Below are 20,612 nucleotides of genomic sequence, written 5' to 3' on the forward strand. Positions count from 1 at the left end.
AGATCCCAAACTTCTGTGGAACTGCCTGTGTAGTCCTTGCTCAAGGGAGAGAATGCCATGCAGGTTCCCTGAGCAGTGGGCCAGTGCACACAAAGCACCACCCACCCTAAATGCATTCAGCAAACTCTGCAGCCTGGGCTGCCCTCGGGAGTGGAGCCAGGGGGACTCTCTGCATCTCACCACAGGTCAGGGATTGATGAGAAGCAAATCTCACACATAGAGGATGAAAATCCAGCAAGATCTTGCACCACAAAGGTGATACCTCTCAGGTACAGGTTCTACCTGAGCTCCCAAACAGGAAACCGGATTAGTCGGGCAAGCAAAGAGACCTCGAGAGCAACTTCTGCACCACCCATAACCCTGCAAAACATCACCAAGGCCTTGCCCAGAGTGTTTAATAACCCTGCAGCACTGGGGTAAGGGCATCAGCTGGTTTCTGCCCTTGGTATTACAACATGCAGTTAAACTGCTCTGATCTAACTCCTCCCACCATTAAGCCACCAGTTAGTTAAAACCTACCCAACCCCTCCCAATCCACGTGGGAAAGGGTCACCTTCCACCAGCCCCGAGAGGGAGGGAGCCCAGACTGGGCGGAACTTTGCCAGTACTTCTTTTCTAGAGGTCATCAGATGAGGGTGATCATTTTAACTAGATCAGCTCAGCGATGATGTCCTGTCCATTCTTTGGAAGCTGGACAAACCAGCATGTGAGCTTTAAATTGGCAGAGATATTAATTTCAAATCAATAGGAAGCACAAAAAATATCAATAGGCATTTAGGAGTGAAACATTAATTACTTTTTAAAGGGTGCAGTACACAAATTTCCTGGTGCCTTTACAAATAGAAATAAGTCAATAACATGATTTCATAACATTTATAAATGACTACGTTAATTAACAGGGAATCTTCAGAGAGATGATGAAGGAAATTTAGAAGAACCTTGTCTAGCATAATTCAAAATTCTTAAAGGAAGGGACTTCTTAGAAGAAATTAATTGTAAGTTTTTTACTTTACCTTGATAGAATATCTGTTTACATATTAAGCTTGTTTTGACCTTCAAAATTCTGGCAAAGAACAATTTTCATTAAATCATCTCAGTGGAGGAACTTGGCAGTTCCTCATCTCATCTCTGAGGTTAAGAGAGGATATTGAGTATTTAGCAGAAATGGTCAAACAAAATGTGTGTAAGTCCTATCCAAAGCAGCCTTTAATTGATTATAGCAGACACAGCAAAGGCTGATGCACAGCAACCTCTTCTGTCAGGTCAGATTCCTTCTTGGGACTTGGCTGGAGGCTCCAGGGGGAAGCAATTCCACAGAAGTTGAAGCTTCTCCCTAAGGATCCCCTACCCAGTTCTGAAAACACACCACAACATCATGGTGATAACTCTTCCCCATCCTTTGGCAATTCAAAGGCATCTTCATCCAAGGAAACCCTGCATGTATCCTGAAGACACATTCCACAGGAGCAAAATGGCTCTGGCTTCCCTTTCTTCTAAGTTTTATTTCTTCGGCGTCCTATTTTCTGTGGAACTCTGTTCACCTGCTGCCCTTCACAGCCCAGCTGGGCGCCATCACCCACCTGCCTGGCCCAGCTGTGAGTGCAGGAATGAGCAGCTGGAAAACAGGAGGAACGTGCTCTGTCTCCTCACTGGCACGTGAGAGGTACAGAATCAAAGAGGAAAGTGGAGCAGAGATGAACACTCATTTGAAGAACAGCATTTCCAGGACAGAGCTACACTTAGTAATAGAGTAAAAATACACTGGGACATCAATTGGTTAAGTATCAAATTATATCAGGGTGGTTTTTTTTCTACAAAATTAAATTAAGGTTGGCCCACAAAATGAAATTAGTATTGTATATCACATTTTAATACAAAGTGGCATGCCCTAAACCACCAGATTGTATCGCATTAACTAAACCAAACACTCCTATAGAAAGAATTTCCATAAAACTCAAATGAGTTTGGGTAGTCATAAAGGAAAAGCATTTAAAAAATGAGTCAGTCATGACCTAGAAAATCTGTGGTGGAAGGAGAGTGAAGGCACTCAGTGTATTGAGGTGTTTGTGAGCTGCAGAAATACTGGGGGGAGATATTAAGACAGGCAAATTAAGAACTAGGAATAAGAAGTTAAGCCAGAAAGACTCACAGAGAAATAAGGCACAAGTTGAGCAGCGAGGGCAGCACTAAGCACTGGAATAAACCACTCAAGGAAAAGATGGATTTCACACTTTGATGGATTCTCAAGAATGCTTGATTTTCTGAACAGCACTGCTGTGGTCCAGCCAAGGCTTCTTTTCAAAGGTGCAGCTGAGTGAAGTTTTGTGATGTGCTCTGCAGGGAGCCACACCAGCTCATGGAATAGCCCAGCAGCCACCACAGCCTGCACACCTCCAGGCACGGCTAAAAACACCCTTATCAAGAACCACACTTAGATCATAGCATTGGATATGGCTCTTTCTTCCCCAGTTCACCAGGTGGCTGCTCTCACACAGCAGCTTGGAAAAGGAACTAACAGGGGGCAGATTAAAGCCATAGACCAGAATGAATCTGTCAAGGTGCCCAATGTTTTCCAGCACTCACCTGGGCTCTGCCATTAGGTGTGAAACTTGCAGGCCACTGACCCTCTGCAAAAGCAGGGGAACCTCTGAGAAATGAATGTTTTTAAGAGATACTGCTGAAAGATTTACTTATTCCATGTTATCACTTAAAGACCTCCACGTGAGAATGAAATTTTCTTTGCTACGATCTAAGCATTGGCAGGGCAGGGGGGAAAAAAATAAAAAAAAAAACCAAGAAAACGCTGCTGTGTGAAGTCCCTGAATGGCAAAGTCTGCCTTACAGTGACAGCAGCACTACCACATCTCCCAAGGAAATGCTCTAGTTCTGTGTCAGTCACCCCCAGGAATAACAAGCAGGTATTTCACTTCAGAGCCCTGCTGACAATTTGCAAGGCAGGAATCATGAAACGCTCCTGCCTTGTCCCTCTGAGGCAAGCACAGAGCACAGACTCCCATTTGCAGAAGGAACAGCACGGAGAAAGGAACACCAGGAAAACAGGCAGGGCTGGGGACCATCAGGAACATTATCAAGTTGTGGATTTACATGGCACAGACAGATTTACACAGAATAATGGCACATCACACCTGTACACATACAGCTGTGTATGTGCTATAGATAGAGGCCCCTGGCTGCAGAAGAAAATGCTGATTTTGCCACTTCCTAAAGGCTAAATTCTGGGAGCTTTAGGAGTGATTAGTTTTTTTTCAATGAATAAAACCTTTCACTGATTGAAACCTTAAATGCCAGTTAAACTGCTTGGGATTCTGCTGTTTGGGTACTGACTCCACCTCAATTGCACATCCTAACTGTCTGTGGGAAAGGGGGAAAGGCCTACGTGACCCTTCTACCACCTCTTCTTTGCCTTCCTGCACCACTAGACCGGGATGCTCCTCCACATCAGGTTGGATGAGTGAATCTCAGTTACTCTGTAAGCTCAGGAAAGCCACAGAGTGGGAGTTGCATATATCCACCAACGTGGCAATAAACAACCTTTCTTGGATGAGCTGCATTAGGGGACAATACCTAAAGAGAAGCCAACCCTCAAGGGTGTTCTACCCAATCCTAGCAAGGAGGGTGGCTCCTTGCATTGTCCTCCAAAGGAGAGATGATCCTACAACAGCACCTTCAGCCCTGTTTAACCCCAAGGCACACCCTGGATTGCTTATTCCTGTAAGGATCTACAGCAGAAAGCACAATTCGGTCCTGAAAGATGAAAGTGTCCTTGCAAACGCAAAGAAAACCAACAAGTGTCAAAGAATTTTAATATACAGTGCAGGAAAAGAAAGCAAAATCCTACTTTACAGAGTTCTAGTTTTTTCATAAGCTAAGCCTCTTAAAAGAAATGAAAACACAGAACATTATCTTGGAGGCAATGCTTTGACCCATCCACCTTCCACCCTACACATTTTGAGAATTATTCTCTAAAGGTACTTCCAGAAATCCTGCAGAGGACTCCATAAGGAACAGTAAAATCAGAGTTCAGCTGGCTCACAAATACAGAATGTCCAAATGGACTATTTTCAAGTATCAGTGGCTTAATACCCCAACTGAAACATGGAGAAAGACATCTCCCAGAATGATACTCCGTTAATTACAAGAAAAATGAGAAACACATGAAAGTACATTTTTTTTTAAACTAAACTACATAAACTAAATAAACATTTGGGCTGACATTAAAGATATATTTGAGTATAAAGGATATGAAGCTCCCATAAAAGCTTTTTCATCTGAGTCTCCTGTGGAAGGGGCTGGTACCAGTGTGATATGGCACTATCAAGGCACATTCCCTCTGCTGCTCTCCCAGGGCAGCATTCACATTCAGCAGGGTGAACACCAAAGGGTGTTCACAGCCAGTTCTTCTAATGATCAGCCCATCCCATGAAACCTGCACCCCTCTCCACTCCAAAAGCATGAAAGCTCAGGCCAACTGTAAAGGATACACAAGCACCAACACATCATTTCTTATCTTCTATTTCACAGAACTTTTAGCAATTGTTATATTACAATAAAAGCTAAATCACCCCCAGCCTATGCCTCTCTTGGGTTGTTCAGGAAATTTTCTGTGACTCTTTAATTTCAAATCACTAAAGACCAAAATTGAGCATGACAGTAGGTAGCCTGATGCAATAAACATATATATTCATAAAGACTCCAGTTCCATTAAGGCTTTACTATCAATAAACAAGGAACATAAAGTTGATATCCTGCTAAATGTGGAGGAAACAATTTCCTTTGTAGGAAGAAGTTTTCTAGCCAGAAGGCAGCACAGAAAAAAATCCTTTAGGCTCAGCTTCTTCCTTCCCCTCCCAGACTCACTTTCACCTTTGTTCTGATCCAGCCATAATGCAACTTCATCTGATGCTGTAAGTGAGGTATTTTCCTCTTTATGGTAAACAAATGACCTCACAACCACAGGACCATGATTTCACTGCACGACAAGAGGGTATCTGACGCACGGAATGAAAGTTATTGTTCAAACATAAACAGGAAAAATAATTGCAAAAGTAAAACAGATGAACAACCACATAAATTAATTCCTTCTTGAATCACTGCTCCTGTTGTCCAAGTCAAATGATTTCTTTTCCCTTTCAAGATGGTGAAATTAAAAATTAGCTATTGAGCATGAAACATGCAATGATTGCACTTCATAACGCTTTTATTGCCTCGGAGTTGTATGAATCACTTCAGAGTTCCACACTGTTATGATGAGAAAAATGACACCAATAAAGTCTGAGCAATTGATGTTATGACTTCATCAATCCGAGACTAAAGGCACACACAGAATGACAAATATTTTCAAGAGTATGGAGAAAGCGACCACCTCATTCTGAGGAGGCACAAGTTGTGCCTTTGTCTCTTTCAGAAGAGAATTCTCATGTCAGAAAGATGGAATATGGAAATAATCCTCAGTGCAGCTCCACGTGACACAATCTTGCTTTCCCTTCCTGAAACCAGCCAGATTTGGTGTTCTCATGAGCTATGAACACAGCTAATACACAGTGAAGCTACAGCTAATACACAATGGTCCCAGTTCACACAATTCTCTGAGCTTCTGCATCAAGATTGTATCATTTTAACAATGACCTGCACTTAGCCTTAATTTTTAAAAGTCTATAGATTCTGGAAGTGTGAAGTAGAATTATCTTTACAATTTCAGTAAATCCCAAAAAGTTCAATTTATTGCTACTTAAAACTTCCAAGAGGACAATAATCTCTGCTTAAGACAACAAAGCAGCCATCACAGTAATCTCTTAGATACAACATCAAAGGTAAGGTGCACAGAAGTGACCTCCCACAGGGAGAATGCGCCTGCTTTTGACAGCCAACAACAGCTAACCAATGCAACCTTGAATTCCTACTTAGAGTTCAACTTCGACGTAAGTATTTTACTATTTTTTAAAAAAAACTCTCCCATCTCTATAAAGCACCAGTAAATCCAAACCTGTTCTGGAACAGCAGAAATGAACAAATTTTTTCCCTCTCTAATAAATACTAGTTTTCTTTTTCTTAATTGAGTGGCTAGATTTCCTGACTCAGGTATTAAAGTCCCTGGTAGGATTCTTTCCTTTAACACAACAGCTCATATCCCTTATAAAATCACTAATAGAAAATAAAGCCCTTTTTGTTAACTCTAATCTTGCTTCCTTGCAAGTGTGCCAGACGCACTTTAATATGGATCAGATCGTGAATATCACAAATTACTGCGGCAATGTGTGGCAACAGAAGATCAGATTATCCATATAACAGCAATACCTCCTTCCTGCTTTGATTAAAAAAAGAGTAAACTGTCACTTCCTCTTAAATCCATGCCTTTCTGATCCTTACAAATCCAGGTTTACAGTATGAGGTAATGGCACAGCACAAACCTTAGAATGACGAACGGGGGTATTACAGGGTGTAATAAAAGCTGCTTCATTTTCTGTCAAAACTCTCTCCTGTTTCTCATGATGTACAGGTAAGAAGTTACCCTAGAGCAGGAAAAAGTTAGTAGGGACTATTTTCTATAAAGTTTCCTATGGTAGATTCACAGCAGACGCAATATGAGCAAAGCAAACTATGTACGGGCAGGCACAATTATGGAAAAATTAATGTACCAACAAGAACAGCCCTGGCCATAAACGCAGTGCAGGAAAATGAAATGAAACTCACAGTTAATTTATACATCAGTTTTGCAATGCAGAAAAGCACACCCCATTAAAGTTCCTATTTTTCTTGGGTATTGCTGGAACACGGAACCGCAGCCTATTTCCCTACTTCAAACAGACACGCTGGGAAACAACTGTGCAACCTTGATACTGGCTCATAGGGAGGGAAAGACAAGAGTAATGACCAAATACAAGTATAAAATGTTATTCACACACCCATTACTCCCTGCAGAGCTCCCAGCATGCTGCCATACAACCACAGTGTGCAGAAATGGCTTGTTATTAGCAAAAAACTCATTTCCAGTATCCAAAGATTTAGTTCAAGTTGAAACACAATGAAGAGGTGTTCTACCTTTAATATGTCCCACCCCTCTAACATAACTCAACAAAGTTTCAAGTGGCACATTAATCACCACCTGCCCAGCCCAATGGACACATTTCTTAGCCCCCATTGACACTACATTTCAAAGGGAACTGAACTATTTTGTGCCACCCAAATACCCCTGTTGAACTCAAATGAAAACTAACCTGGGCTGATGAAATCTCCAGGAAAAACTTAATGAAGCCTTCCAAGACACCATACCCAAAGAGAACATTTAAATTCTTCAGCAAAATGCAGAATTAACATCTGATGGGACGAGTATGTCAAGGAGAAGCCCTAGAAAGGTGATACTGGTTTTGCAGAAGGAATTAACACCTCTGATTTTTGGGGCCAGGCTGGAGTCCTAACTCTAATTAAATTCTAAGCTGCTTTTTCCAGGTTTCATAAAATAGGCTTATCTTCTAAGAAGTACAGCTTGATCTTCTCATTATAGAATGTGTTACAATGGAAACACATTAGTACTAAAGCCAGAAAAGACTGAGGAAATTATGGACATTTTCCCCAAAACAGTGGGTTGCCTTAGTATCACTTAAAAAAAAAAAGCCAACCTTGTACATTCACAAGTCTGCTTGAAATGGGGAAACTTGCTGTTTAAATGTTTTTTTCAGTGTTATCTCCATTTGTTCTCTTTAATTAATAAAAGGATACATGCACTGACATTTTAAACACTAATCTGCTATTTAGCATCCCAAATTAGGGAACATAAACATTTGTGCACTTCATTAAACACTACCTAAGAACACTTTTGCTATTAGCAGGAGACAAGGGAGGCTGTCAAAGAAACTTCAGGGCACACATAAGACACTGGAAAAACACACTCCTGCTCTTTCCACCCCTCACCACGAAAGCTCTGGCTCCATCCTATGGGAAGCAGCTGTTGAGAAATGAACCCTGGAAGTCAGTGGGATCTGACACACCTGTTCAGTCACACGCGTGGGGTTAAGGAAAGGGACAGGAATGCAGGTGCACCAGTGGTGAAAATTTGGTGTTCCTGCTTGGCAGCACAGCACGAGGTTGGTGCAAGGCAACCATGAAAGTGACTTTAGAAAGCATAAAGCAAACACTTAATTATGAGTTAAGACATTAATTACATACAGGTGAAGTACAGGGAGAAACAACCTGTTGTTTGTCTCATCTCTTCCAAGAGAGGCAGGGCAGGTCTAGCACACCTCCTCCTCCCCTCCCCTCCGCTTTTTCTTACACTCATCCAGCCCTTTAGTGTTGTCATGTTATTTCAAAGCTCCCATACCTTCTCGGTGATTTCTCATGGGCAGCTCCTCACAGCACTGACTCCTTCTTCTTCACAGCACAGCCAACAAACTGCAGCTCCCCTCACAGCACAACCAACAAACTCCAACTCTCTCCTCAACCAGCTAACCCACTCTTCTGTATCACTTGTGTCCTTATTGGACACAGCTATGTGTTCAGGGCTGTTCTTAATTTTTGGTGATGAGTACAGCTTCAAGTCCTCAGGTGTGAGACTACCTTCTGCACTATTCTCTTACATTATATCCCTCTACATTAAAGAATTATGGTATCATTTAGGTTGGAAAATACCTTTAAGATCCTCAAGTCCAGGCATTCACCCAGCACTGCCAATCCCACCACTAACCCATGTCCCCAAGTGCCACATCTATATCTTTTATCATTTAAATACTTCCAGGCATGGCAAGTCCACCCCAGCAGCGTGTTTCTTTCCACATTATCCAGATTTACAGGACACTGAAAAACGCTTCACCTCAGGGTGAACCAGTGCTACAGGAAGGTGATAAGAAATGGGAAGTTTTTCAAGACTACAGGAAACAGAATTGCAGTGGAAAAGAAACAAATGCTGGCGCTCAGGAACAGGCAGGCTGAAAGGCAGACAATCACAGCTGTGAGCACAGAATAAATGGAAGGTTAAGTGAGATCACAAACTCTCAAAATTCATCAATCCAGACCTCAAGTTAACTCTAAATCTTTTATGAAAAGAGAATATTTTGCTTCACTTACACACAACATATAGTTCAGATGACAAATTATTTCTAAAAACTTTGCATCGCAAGTCTAACTTCAATGTAGAAAATTATTTTTATTTGTAATTAAAATTTGTGCTAAAAGTGTCCATTGTTAAATTATGGACCCAAACAAAATTGTACTAAATTTTCTACTGTACATACTCTTGCCATAGTGTGGCAATTTTTAAATTGTTTGAAAGTACAAATACACTAAAAAGGTAATATTTCAAGAACAATAGTATGGACACACTGAGGAACTTTATACCACAACCAGAAATTTGAAGTGTCTTGGTCCCTGTAAAAGAACTGGGTTTAGATTATTTATTAAAATGAATTATCATGATTTTACAACTTACAGCTTTGGGTTCTTTGTTGTTCATTGTTTAATTTTTGGGTTTTTTTTAACTGTGATGGTAATAGTGATCTGCCTACAAGATAATTGAAAAAGAAACGTTCTTTGTGTATTTTTGATCAAATATATGGTTAGAGATCAAAACAAAGATTTATAAAAACAAACGATTGAAACTTCATTTCAGAAAAAAAACACTTTGTAAAATACAGTAAAATCCTTTTCAATAGCAAAGTGAGTTTTGTACAGTTCTTCCTTCTAAGCAGATGTTTTACTGCAGCTGAGATCCACTAACTCCAGCAAAACTCAACGCAGGGCAAATGGGTCGGTGTCCACAGAACCAGAACCAATGTACAACCGCAGGTAACAAACTGCAAGTCGCTGGAGAAACCTTGGAAACTTCAGTTTTCATTGGGAGTGAACTTACAATATATCTTACATTAGTTAAAAGCAGTTTACACCATGACAGAACCGCTCAAAAAACGAATCAATTATAGGAAGAGAGCAACGCTTCAATTCAGCTTCTCCCATCAGCAAAAATGCCACACAAATCAAAAACCAACACTTAAGTAAAACACTAAGACTTTATTAAAAATCCAAAATTTATTGCAAATTGTACTTTGCAATTTCCCTCCTTTCTTCATTTTTACATGATTTATTGATATCCATGATTTTTTCACAGATGTACTTGTTGACTTTGGAGAGTCTCTGTGCAATTTCAGTTTCATCCACAGTTTCTTGTGCTATTCTATCATACAAACATTCTGGGGAGAAAAAAAAAAGGAAAGAGTCATTAGGATATTTTTAGAAAACACAATAGCCCTGAGTTGGGCTGACTACTCAAGAGACAGCAGTGAGTAAGCTCTGTGTATATTTGTTGCAAGACAAGAGAAGCTTTCCTTGATTCACTGTCTATCTTATTCAAGTCAAGATTTGTCACCAGGCTTGAATCAGTGGCATGACCAACTTCCAGTTATGCTGTGACTACATTAATAGGCTTTCCATACAGAAACAAGGCTAAACCCAACCTTTTACAGTGCCAGCCTTGCCTGCCTGACCCCTGCATCTGTCTGAATCTCCACAACAGATTGAGTCTCTTCCCAGGTGAAGTGTCCCACCAGAGCTGTATCCACAGTGAGTCACTCCCACCTCACCCCTTCAGGAGGGTATGGAAATGACAATGCTCAGGAAGAGAAGCAGTACCAGCAGGAGAACACCTTAACTCATTTATATCATTTTTTGTATCTCTTCCACATACATTGACGCCCATGTCCTTATCAGCTGCCCTGTCCCTGGGCTTATTTCACTTTTACTGGTGGATTACTCAGGACAAGCGCCATCTCCTTGCATGTTTGATCAATAGACTTTCTGAAATACACATTTTCTGGAATACAAAAAGCAAGTGATAGCAGTAACTGCAAAAACAAAGTGGGCAGTGAACGTTGAGACAATTTTTCTCCCCAGATTTAGTAGTTTGGTGCCAGAATCCTGCAGAAGTTACTGAAATCTGAAGTGGTGCAACACACATAACTTCTTAGTGACAGGCAGGTTTGGGGTTTTTTGGTTTTCATTAACAGACCAATGTATTTTGTTGTGTAGGCTTCACAGATTGGTTAAACAAATTCTGTTCTGCTTTGCCTAGTGATCTATTCCATTAGCTGTTTATTGCTTCATATACAGAAAGCCATAGAGATTATTGCTTAATTAATGTGCTTTACAACATTTCTAATGCACCATATTAAAAAGTTATGAAAATTAAGTATTATGCATGTTTTGTAGTTCATTTGGAAACCTCTGAGAAGTTTTATAAAAGGTTATTTTGCATTAACAAGGTTTATAACAGTGCACATCCATCATACTTTTTATCATTTCTTTATTACATACTACGCAGTGGGGATTTTTAAGAAGCTATAGAGATATCAGACACATTAAGAGCTAATGTTGTCATTCAAAAATCTATTTTAAATAAGTTAGTCTGTGTCCACAGAATGATGAGAACATCTAAAGCAATGTGAATTTTATGTTGTAAGACTTACTGAATATAAAATAAATGAAATCAACCAGCATGCAGCCTGATAGCTGAAATGCTGATCATCCATAAACTATGATTGGAAATACAACACCTAAGAAGAGGCACATCACATCACAGGGAGCCTGAAGAAAGGCAGTGCATTTGCAGGACATAAGCTGGCCCTACAAGAGTGTCAGAACACTCCCAGGCAGATACACCCAGTAAGGTGAACTCCCAGTGAAAGACAGGCTGTGCTGTTCCTTTAGCCACAAAGCCAAGCGAAGAATCGCTTGACAGAACTCATTCAAAAGCTGTAATTTTAAAAGTTGGTGTGAATCAGACAGATCCTTGATCACAGTTTTTCCTCTCCATCTCTTCCATTTTTGTGAGGGGGTGCAGAAATAGTAGTTTGGTACTTGCATAAGGATACTGGCTTAGGGCTTCAAAGAGTAATTTAGAGGTTCTGCTCCCTTGTTTTTTGGATTTACAGGAGCACAGAGACATCCCTTTGTACTGCTGAATACCACAGATTCAAGTAGACCTCAAAGGCTAACTAGGAGCTTCACTACTTTTTGTGATGCCTGATCCAAATCACTGCCCCTCAAGTCTCAACTATTTGTTCCCCCACTGGTCATTTGTTTGTTTTGTTTTGCTTTCTTCTCCATGGTGGGGCAAGACCTGCTAACACTGACGCAAAGGACACGACAACATGGAAAATCATGGTTATGAACTACCCAGTCCCACTGAGACAGGCAGCCTGACACCTCCATCACTGGCCATGCAGATTAACTGGTTCAAGAGGAGATTGTACAGGCTGGAGTCTAACAAAAGGGAAATCAGAGACAAGGTGAAAGAAACACTAAAAAGAAGAACATGGAAAACCAGGGCATGTAACAGTAGAATTCAAATGAGGGTTGAGGCTTGAAGCAGAAATATGACAGAAAACACAGAAAAACGAGGAAATAGGGAAGAGCTGGATTGCTGGTGAGTGTAAAGGTATGGAAGAGAAGAAAGGGAAGGGCCCCATCTGCCTCTCATCATGTACCTGTTGGAGCAGACTCCCAAACTCACTGTAGCCAAAACAAGGGGAGTTAGAAGAAAGCTGTCATTTAAATGGCTCGAGCAATATAGAGTAGCCCTGACAAAAGTAGAAGAGGAAATTCTCACAGAAACAACCTTGCCAGCAGCACTGAGGAGCAAAAGCCTCCAGCAGGGAAACTGGAAACCACATTGCAATGGGCCAGTGGAAAATAACCCCCTTGTGCTGCATGCTTGTAAACGCACACCAGGGCAACCAATTCTGCTTCCCTTTGGGAGAGCCACTGCCACAGAGTGGATTCCTTATGTGGCCAGTACGTCACTGCCCAGCTACATGTGTAAGGATTGTACCTAGAGACCCCAGACAGAACTAGAAAATCAGCATGGGACAGCTTCTACTTCCACATATAATCCTGAAGCAGCTTAGTGAAAAAAAAAAAAAACAACAAAACCCTACGTAATCTCCTCATTTCCTATAAACTAAGAAAGATGACAGTACGGAGATAAGTTTCCAATTTCTGCCCACACAACACAGACGCAGACACACGCACACACTCAGAGAGGAACCATATTTCTTAACTCCAAAACATGGTACTTTCATGGCCAATTACACCACCTCTTAATGAGTTCACAGTTAAGAGCACATAGCAACTAAGAACAGGAAATGCAGAATAATGAAGCTCTACCAAATGGGGAGGTTTCTTTCAGCCCTACTGCAATTTAGTATGGACACAAAACCTAAAAATCCAATTTCAATATGCATTCCATGAGGAAACAACTCAGTTCTGACTTAAAAGGAAGCCTGAAATACCAAGAGAGACAGAAATGATACAACACAGGCACGATGATACAAAGGGACTGAAATTCACCATTCAGTTTAAATAAAGGAGAAAGCCTCCTCTCTCTCAATGTACTACACACATGGACTCAGGCTTGCAGTTACTGAAAGTGTCATTGCAATTTTCCCTACCAGACGAGGTCAGCGATTTACACTTCCTGTCCAAATTCCAATTCAAGCGCAACAATTAATTTTTACTATTTCCGTTTTCTTCACTTAAAAGGGTAGAACTATTCTTTCTTGCCTTTGAAGGTATGCGTATTTTTATAGTCACAGCTATAATGGTTTCTGTGCCTCATGCCAGAGCTGGTTATGTTCTGGATAAAAGAATGTCGTAAAGCTACTCTCAGTGTTGTTTAAAGGAATATATGCACTCTAAAAAATCAGCAGGTTACAAATGAATTCTAGAACAACATGTTGTTCTCCAGGCTCAGAGTCCTGCCCTGCAAGTGGTCTAAAGTGATGATCTTTTCAAACCTTACTGAAGTCAATGTACAACTCTTCAGCTGTGGAGGCCTGCACTGTGCACAGCTATTGCAATGTGTTTTACTGTTCCTGGGTACGTATGCACTTCACAATGCAATAGCAATCTGAATTACAGTTTTTAATCAGTTAATTTTAAATGAGCTGAAAAGAAGCATCTTTCAACTCGGTGATTAATGGTTAAACTCCAAAGCAGGAAGCAAAAGTTTTCAAATAACCTACCTCTGACAATGCTTAATTTGTGAGGTGAGAGAGGTGGCTTGGGAACGGCATCTTTCTTTTTTTTGGTTGCAACTCCTGTGACACTTCTGTTCTTGAGAACATCTGTTCCCCAAATCATAACCGCTAGATTTTTTGTATACTTTGAATCTCCTTGTGTTACTTGCAGCTGGTGCCATTTCTCCTCATCTACCCAAATTCCACTGCCAAGATGGACCTAGAAGGTAGTAATAATAACAACTTATCTATGGTATGTAGCACACAACAGTATCCAAGTGCTGTAGGAACATTAATATTAGGAACTAAAATAACAATAATTAGGGCTGAACAAATCCATTTTGCCTAACTCTGAAACTCTTCCAACTTTGTGGGTCAGGGAGTTCAAGTCAACCTCAATATATAATATAGTTCCTTTTAGTAATCCCTACTTTTCCCCCCCACATAACCTCTCTCCTGAAAGACTGTGGTCAGGAACAGAGATTGAAGAAGGAAACAGTGAACACATCCAGTATTATATAATTATGCAGAGCATATAAACCAAGCAGTTGCACCAGCCTAATTCAGGAGCAAGATGAAACACTTCCCTTTGGCTAAAACAGACTTTACCCAAAGCATATTCCAGAGGCAGTAGAGACAGAATTACTTCCTAAATTGTATTCTGTACCTGTTGGCAAGACCTAGCCAGATTGTTTGAAGTAACTGGAAGGGGAGAAAGGATTTTGAGAGCTCCAATTTCAATATAAGCTCCAATTTCAATATAAGGAGAGTTTGGAAGCTTTGTAAAACTTCCAGTTCTAACGCAAAGTGTGTCTATCATGTATGATCAATGTAAATGCACCACATGAATACTGTTTTGTGGTTAGGCAATGATCCATTGCAGCAACATCATAAACTTTCCATTATCTGAACAATGGGAAGTCAAGGTATTTCACTGAAGTAGTAAAGCAGAATAACATGAGTACTGGGAAACACAGTGTGAAGCCACTGGAGAGTCTCCATAAGGAAGATGCTCAGGTCTGGTTTTCCTTATTAGCCTTGCTCAGAACTGACTGTGCTTGGTTGTTTCCCACAGGGCTATCCTATGTCTCCACCCCAAGATTCCCAGTGCTCCAGTCTTAAGACAAATGCCATACAAGAATCCAAGCACCATCCTTAGGCTGCTACTACGTGTTTGAGCTGACAGCCCTGACCCTCAGGACACCTTCCAGCACCAGCACAGAGGTAACTCCACGAGTAACCAGCACAAGTCTGACACAAGTGCAACCAGGACACACATGCTGGCCCTGCATGGAACCACAAATACCTTGCACCCTGCCTGTCCATGCTCCAGTTCCTGGAGTACAGTGCAGACTCCTGAACTACCTCTGCACACAGAAGCTTTGTTCACGTGCTGATGGACTTCACTCTCTGTGACACACACTTGCTCTCATCATAACAAGCTAAGGTGTGACCCACAGCTCCCAGCTGCTGATCAGAGCTCACCACACTTACCTTCAGACAATCTGGACAAGTGCAACATACCAAACAACTGGATTGCTACATAGTCAAAATCTAGCTTTGATCAGATCTGGTCCAATGGGGGTTCTTTCTGCAACATTAACACTTAAAACTAACTTTCGACCTTCTTATGATTAAAAAAAATGCTATCAACAAAATCCCACAGCAAAACTGCATCAGAAGGCTGTTTGCCTTAACTGCTCTGCTGTTAGTTTTCTGTGGTTTTACTCATTTCATCTGGCTTTACATAAACTGTGCCTGTTACCCACACAAATCTGAGCAGTATCACAGAAGTCCCATTAAATGCAATGAAAATTGGACAAAGCTACTGTAAAATTTTATATACCCAACATTTTACTGCCTCTATTCAACTGAACATCCTTTTTCCTTTAAATGGAAGCCTGCTTTAATTATTAATGAGGACTATAACCCCAAGAAATTTTTTATTACAACGGCATCCTTCAAAAGCAACTAGATGTTTAAAAACTTAAATAGAGTAATATGACTGGTTTGACTACAAGCTATGTTATATTAAAAAAAAGAAAACTCTACCTTCCTTAAAGCATAAAACCATGCAGCAAGCTGCCTCTCCTGCAGAATCTTCTACACTAAAGGGATTCTAGGAAGCTTTTCACAAGTCTGCATGGACAGAAATTAAACTAGTAACAACCACAACACAACACCCCCCTTTTTTTCTCCTTTTTCTCTATTGTTGAGTTTCTTCATAAAAGAAATTTTAAAAGGCACACTCCTTTTGGTGCTCTCTACATATTTTGTAAGGCATCTTCAATGAGCAGTGAGCAGTCTATGCTCAGAAAATAATTTCAGTGCATTTTTTAAATCAGTTATTTCTGGTTAGATCTTGGAAAAGTTCTACAGGAAAATGTCTGAAAGTTACCTAAAAAATAACTAAGATTAGAAATGTTGTTACATAGCAAATTTGGGTGTCTGTATTACATTAGTTGTAGGGATTGTTGTATTTCATCAAAAAATCCAATTCTTCTCTGCCAAAATTAGGGTTCGCCTTTGCCTAAGATTATTTAGTCTCTAAACCTACTACATTATTCATTGGCTTGAAGTTACTCAAAAGAAAAGAACAAGTTACAGGAAGTATTTTTAATATTTATGCTTCAGACAGATCATCTCTTCTTTTAACATGCTTCATTTACTAAAACAGGAATTGCTGGTATGAAACACCTATGGCAAAAGCAACTATGTGACAGACAGCCACAGCCACAGCAATCTTACGTCTCCATTTTCTATTTCTAGCACTGTTAGGGTGAGGAATTCAATCTGCCTGTGTCTCAGTTTACCTCTCTACAACAGGCCCTACTGTTTCCTATCAGCCCCAAAGCTCTGGGAAGCTTAGTGAACTCCACACTCAGAAGACATTCCCCTCTTCTGGAAGAGCTGCCCCATGAGCCAGACTCTTGTCTTGATGAAATCAATGGGAAATTTACTCCCAATTTCAGCAACTGTGGGATCAACCTTCAAGCACAACACAACAGAGATGGCAGCGAATTCAAAGCGACGCTCACCAGCGTGGCTGTGCTAACATCTGCAACAGATCTAAAACGTGTCTCAGAAGATGAACTCTTTTTTTTTCTTTCTTTCTTCTTCTTTCTTTTCTTTAAATGAATGCCATAGGCTCTTTTTCAGTGACTCGCTTTTCCCTCTGGAGGGAAGAGATTTATCTGCTCTGAAAGAATCCTACTAAGATCAAATCTGGTGCCACAAAGGGTAAGATTTGTAAAAAAAGTACTTCAACTACTCTAGTGGTGCATATCAATAAAGGAATACTGAAATAAAGCCATAAACAAGGAAAACTGAAGAAACCTACTCTCCAACATTCCAAATACATTATTAGTTCACATTTTTGGCATCTGAGCTGGCTGTAGATCTATTAAATAGGCAAATCAAGAAGAAAAATTACAAAAAGAAAATTCAAGAGATACTAATATCTGCAAAGACAGAAAACTTCAGCAAAAGAAGTGCCAAGAAGCTGACAGATGAAAAAAGGGTGCAGGAAAAGCTGCATACAAATACTAAAGGATGTGCCCTATCCCACAGACCTTAAGTGGAAGAGAAGGAGGTAGAGGAAACTCGCACAGTAATACACCCTAAGTACTCATTGCACAAATTTACACAAAATAATCAAGCAAATGACATATTTAAATATATTAGGCAAGAAAAGCTATCTGAACCAAATACCTGTCAAACTGTCAAGATTCTACTATTTTTCACGTACATTCTGTCCCCAATGATTATGCTGAATTCCTCCTCAAGAGGGAAAGACATTGTGCAGTCAATCTTTTAACACCAATCTGAAAACGCAGTTTCATGCTATATTCCTTCAGTAATTCCACTGCACAGCAAAGCTGGAGTGAATGCTTCCTCCCTAAAGATTCTCAGATTAGGGTACCAAATGCATCTCCATACACCAAGAAACAGGATCTGCACAGGCAATTCTAAAGGAATTACAGTTTTGTATAAGAAACATCACGTTTATTTAATGATAATGAAAACAGCTGTAAAAGCAGGCCTAGGTAGATGAGCAGTTAATGTGTTAAACAGGCTGAAATCTGAAAAGCTCTCAGTCAGGTCCTGGCAAACTAGAGCTAGATGGTATTTCAGCACCTTCACAAAGTCTCTGGAAAGTAGCACTACATCAGCTCAATTCAGTGGTAATGCTCCTACCAGCAGCAAGGGAGCCCATTTTCCTTCCAGGGTTCATAACTACCTCCTGCACTCCAACCTAAACATAAGGGCTTCCCTGCAATATGACTACAGCACATATAAACATTAAAAACCCTTTAGGAAGAAGTATTTTGATTAAGTAGACTCATTTGGTTAAGTAACTTTATAACATGGGTTACTGACTTGGGTCAATATTTGGTGTATTTATGGATGCCACCAACTGAAGACTATGTCAATTTGCCTTACTTAATAACTATATTGCTCATGTTGCACATCATTCAATGCTGTCACCACTGAGAATATTTTTCTATGCTCTTCATATCTGTGTAACTTCACAATTCTCCTCAGCATAACAGCACACCTTCACGAAAACTGAGGAAGCCTCTACGAGCTGCTACCATGCAAGACCCCCACAATCAATGAAAATTCCACAAGAACATCACCAGATGGACATTTAAAAATGACTCATGCTATATTTAATATAAAATACCTTTCCATTCTCGAGAATATACTTGTCCATTACTGGAACAGGGGCAGGGTAGTACGTTGATGTATTTGCTTCCTCACTGAAGGTCTTCTGTACCTCAGGCTCGGGCTCAATTGATTCAGGTTTTACTTTTTCAACCTCAATGGCAGGTCCTAGACAGTTAAGAAAAGAGAGCTGTCTGCTATCCCAGAGAACACGAAATCAATCCCTTCATCACCCATGATTAGCATAAAATAACATATTAGTCATGTTCATTTTAATGTTAGAAGTAATCTAAACCAAAATCCTACTTCTGAACGTCAGTAAGTAAAAGCAGGATAAGTATTCCTGCTTTATAAACATTAAAATGTTTAATTTTAAATTAAGTGTTTAATTTTATTCCTAAAGCATAAGGACAATTACAGATATGGGTAAAATTTCTTCACACTAAGGAAATTATGTTAAAATGACACTGAAATTATAAAGCAAAGGCAACAATAGTAATTCTTCAAATAAGAATTGTCATATAGTTGCATAGGAACCTCCATAATTTACTGTGATAATTACATAAATTATCCACACAGAATTACAAATATTATAGAAATCCAAAATCTCTTTAGATATAACAGAGGTGTATAAAAATAGGGAGGATCTGCAGAAATGCTATGAAGGAAACAGGCTCCTTATGCTGAATTATCATGCACAGAAAGAATATCAAAGGTTAAAAAACCCCACATAAATTAGAATTTTGATTGTCCAATTCATCCAACACTGATTCTTATTTTTAATCAACAAAAATTATGCACAAATTAAACAATGGAATACTACTAAGCATATGTTCGAGACTTAAAAGGGGAATAGTTATTTTGTTAGTCATCAACTTTTCCAGATCGAAGATATAAAATGTTCCTAAAAGGACAGAAGAACAAACTAAAAGTGATTTGTGAACTGGAATTCCTGACTCCATTCATTGCAGGGGTTCCACCAGAAGTCTAGGCTATGGCCCCAAGCCCATCAGTGTCCCTTGATGTGTGGCTCTAGGATCCCAAGAAGCTCCAGCAGGCACTGAAGTTCCATGCAGGGCCGGTGGCTCCACAGCACAGCAAGGTTAGACTCTGGACACCATGGAAATACCCCATATCCAGAACTCCAAGGATAAACTCACCCACTTGTCAGTGCTAGATTGTCCCAGGCTGGCACTGAGAGCACTGCAGCACTCTGCAGCCCAACCCTGACATCTTCAGCCAGTGACAACTCAACCATCAGGTCACCCCTCAGCTCCCTGCTCAGTGTTTTTGCACACAGACCCAGCCCTGAGCTGATCCAACTCTGCAAGTCACACTGGCACCACAGCTCAGGTCTTAGTCATGCATCTTAAATAGTTCCTGTGCCTGGAACAAGCACAGCATTCATCCCTCCTACTTTGTGCAGTTTCATTTAGAGATTATTATACAGCAATAGCAGTGCTTCCTCCGTTGTCAGCATTTGACATTTATCCTATAGCTTATCCTACACCTACAGAGCCAGCTCAGTGTTCTCAGCTGGCTGCCACTCCACGCTCACCAATGACTAAAAGTTGTCTTGGCAACTCACACAATCCTACACTGCAGTGCCACCAACAAGAGGGTCTTAAGAGCCAGCCCCAGTGCAAGCATGGCACTAACAGAGAAATCACAAAACATCCCCTTTCCATTATAATTTCATAGTGACTTAGTAAACACCTCTAGTACCATGAATATACAACACTACAGCCAAGACAAACTGAACTTCCTAAACTTGAGACTGTAAAGCTGATTGAGACTGGGGGAAGACCTGGACTGGTTAAAGCACCCAAAGCCTGCCCACAGCATGGGCACAGCTGAACAAGCAGATGAAGGGATGTAATTGCCAGTGTGACCATAAGACATCATCTCTGAAGCTGTTACTTT

At 40.4% G+C, this 20,612-nt stretch overlaps 1 protein-coding gene across 1 annotated transcript in view; it reads right to left on the minus strand.

Annotated features, from left to right (window-relative positions):
* Positions 1-9,140: 9,140 nt before the first annotated feature.
* LOC102041456 (BEN domain-containing protein 5) overlaps positions 9,141-20,612 on the minus strand; it is a 542,525-nt gene continuing 531,053 nt past the window's right edge. Inside the window, exons 8-10 of the mRNA XM_031058558.1 lie at positions 18,709-18,857; positions 14,028-14,241; positions 9,141-10,199 (exon numbers count right to left, since the gene is read on the minus strand). Coding sequence (XP_030914418.1) covers positions 10,039-10,199; positions 14,028-14,241; positions 18,709-18,857 — 524 coding nt within the window. The 3' untranslated portion in view covers positions 9,141-10,038. The remainder of the gene's footprint in view (positions 10,200-14,027; positions 14,242-18,708; positions 18,858-20,612) is intronic.

The sequence above is a fragment of the Geospiza fortis genome, unplaced genomic scaffold (assembly GCF_000277835.1).
Source record: "Geospiza fortis unplaced genomic scaffold, GeoFor_1.0 scaffold396, whole genome shotgun sequence".
NCBI lineage: Eukaryota > Metazoa > Chordata > Aves > Passeriformes > Thraupidae > Geospiza > Geospiza fortis.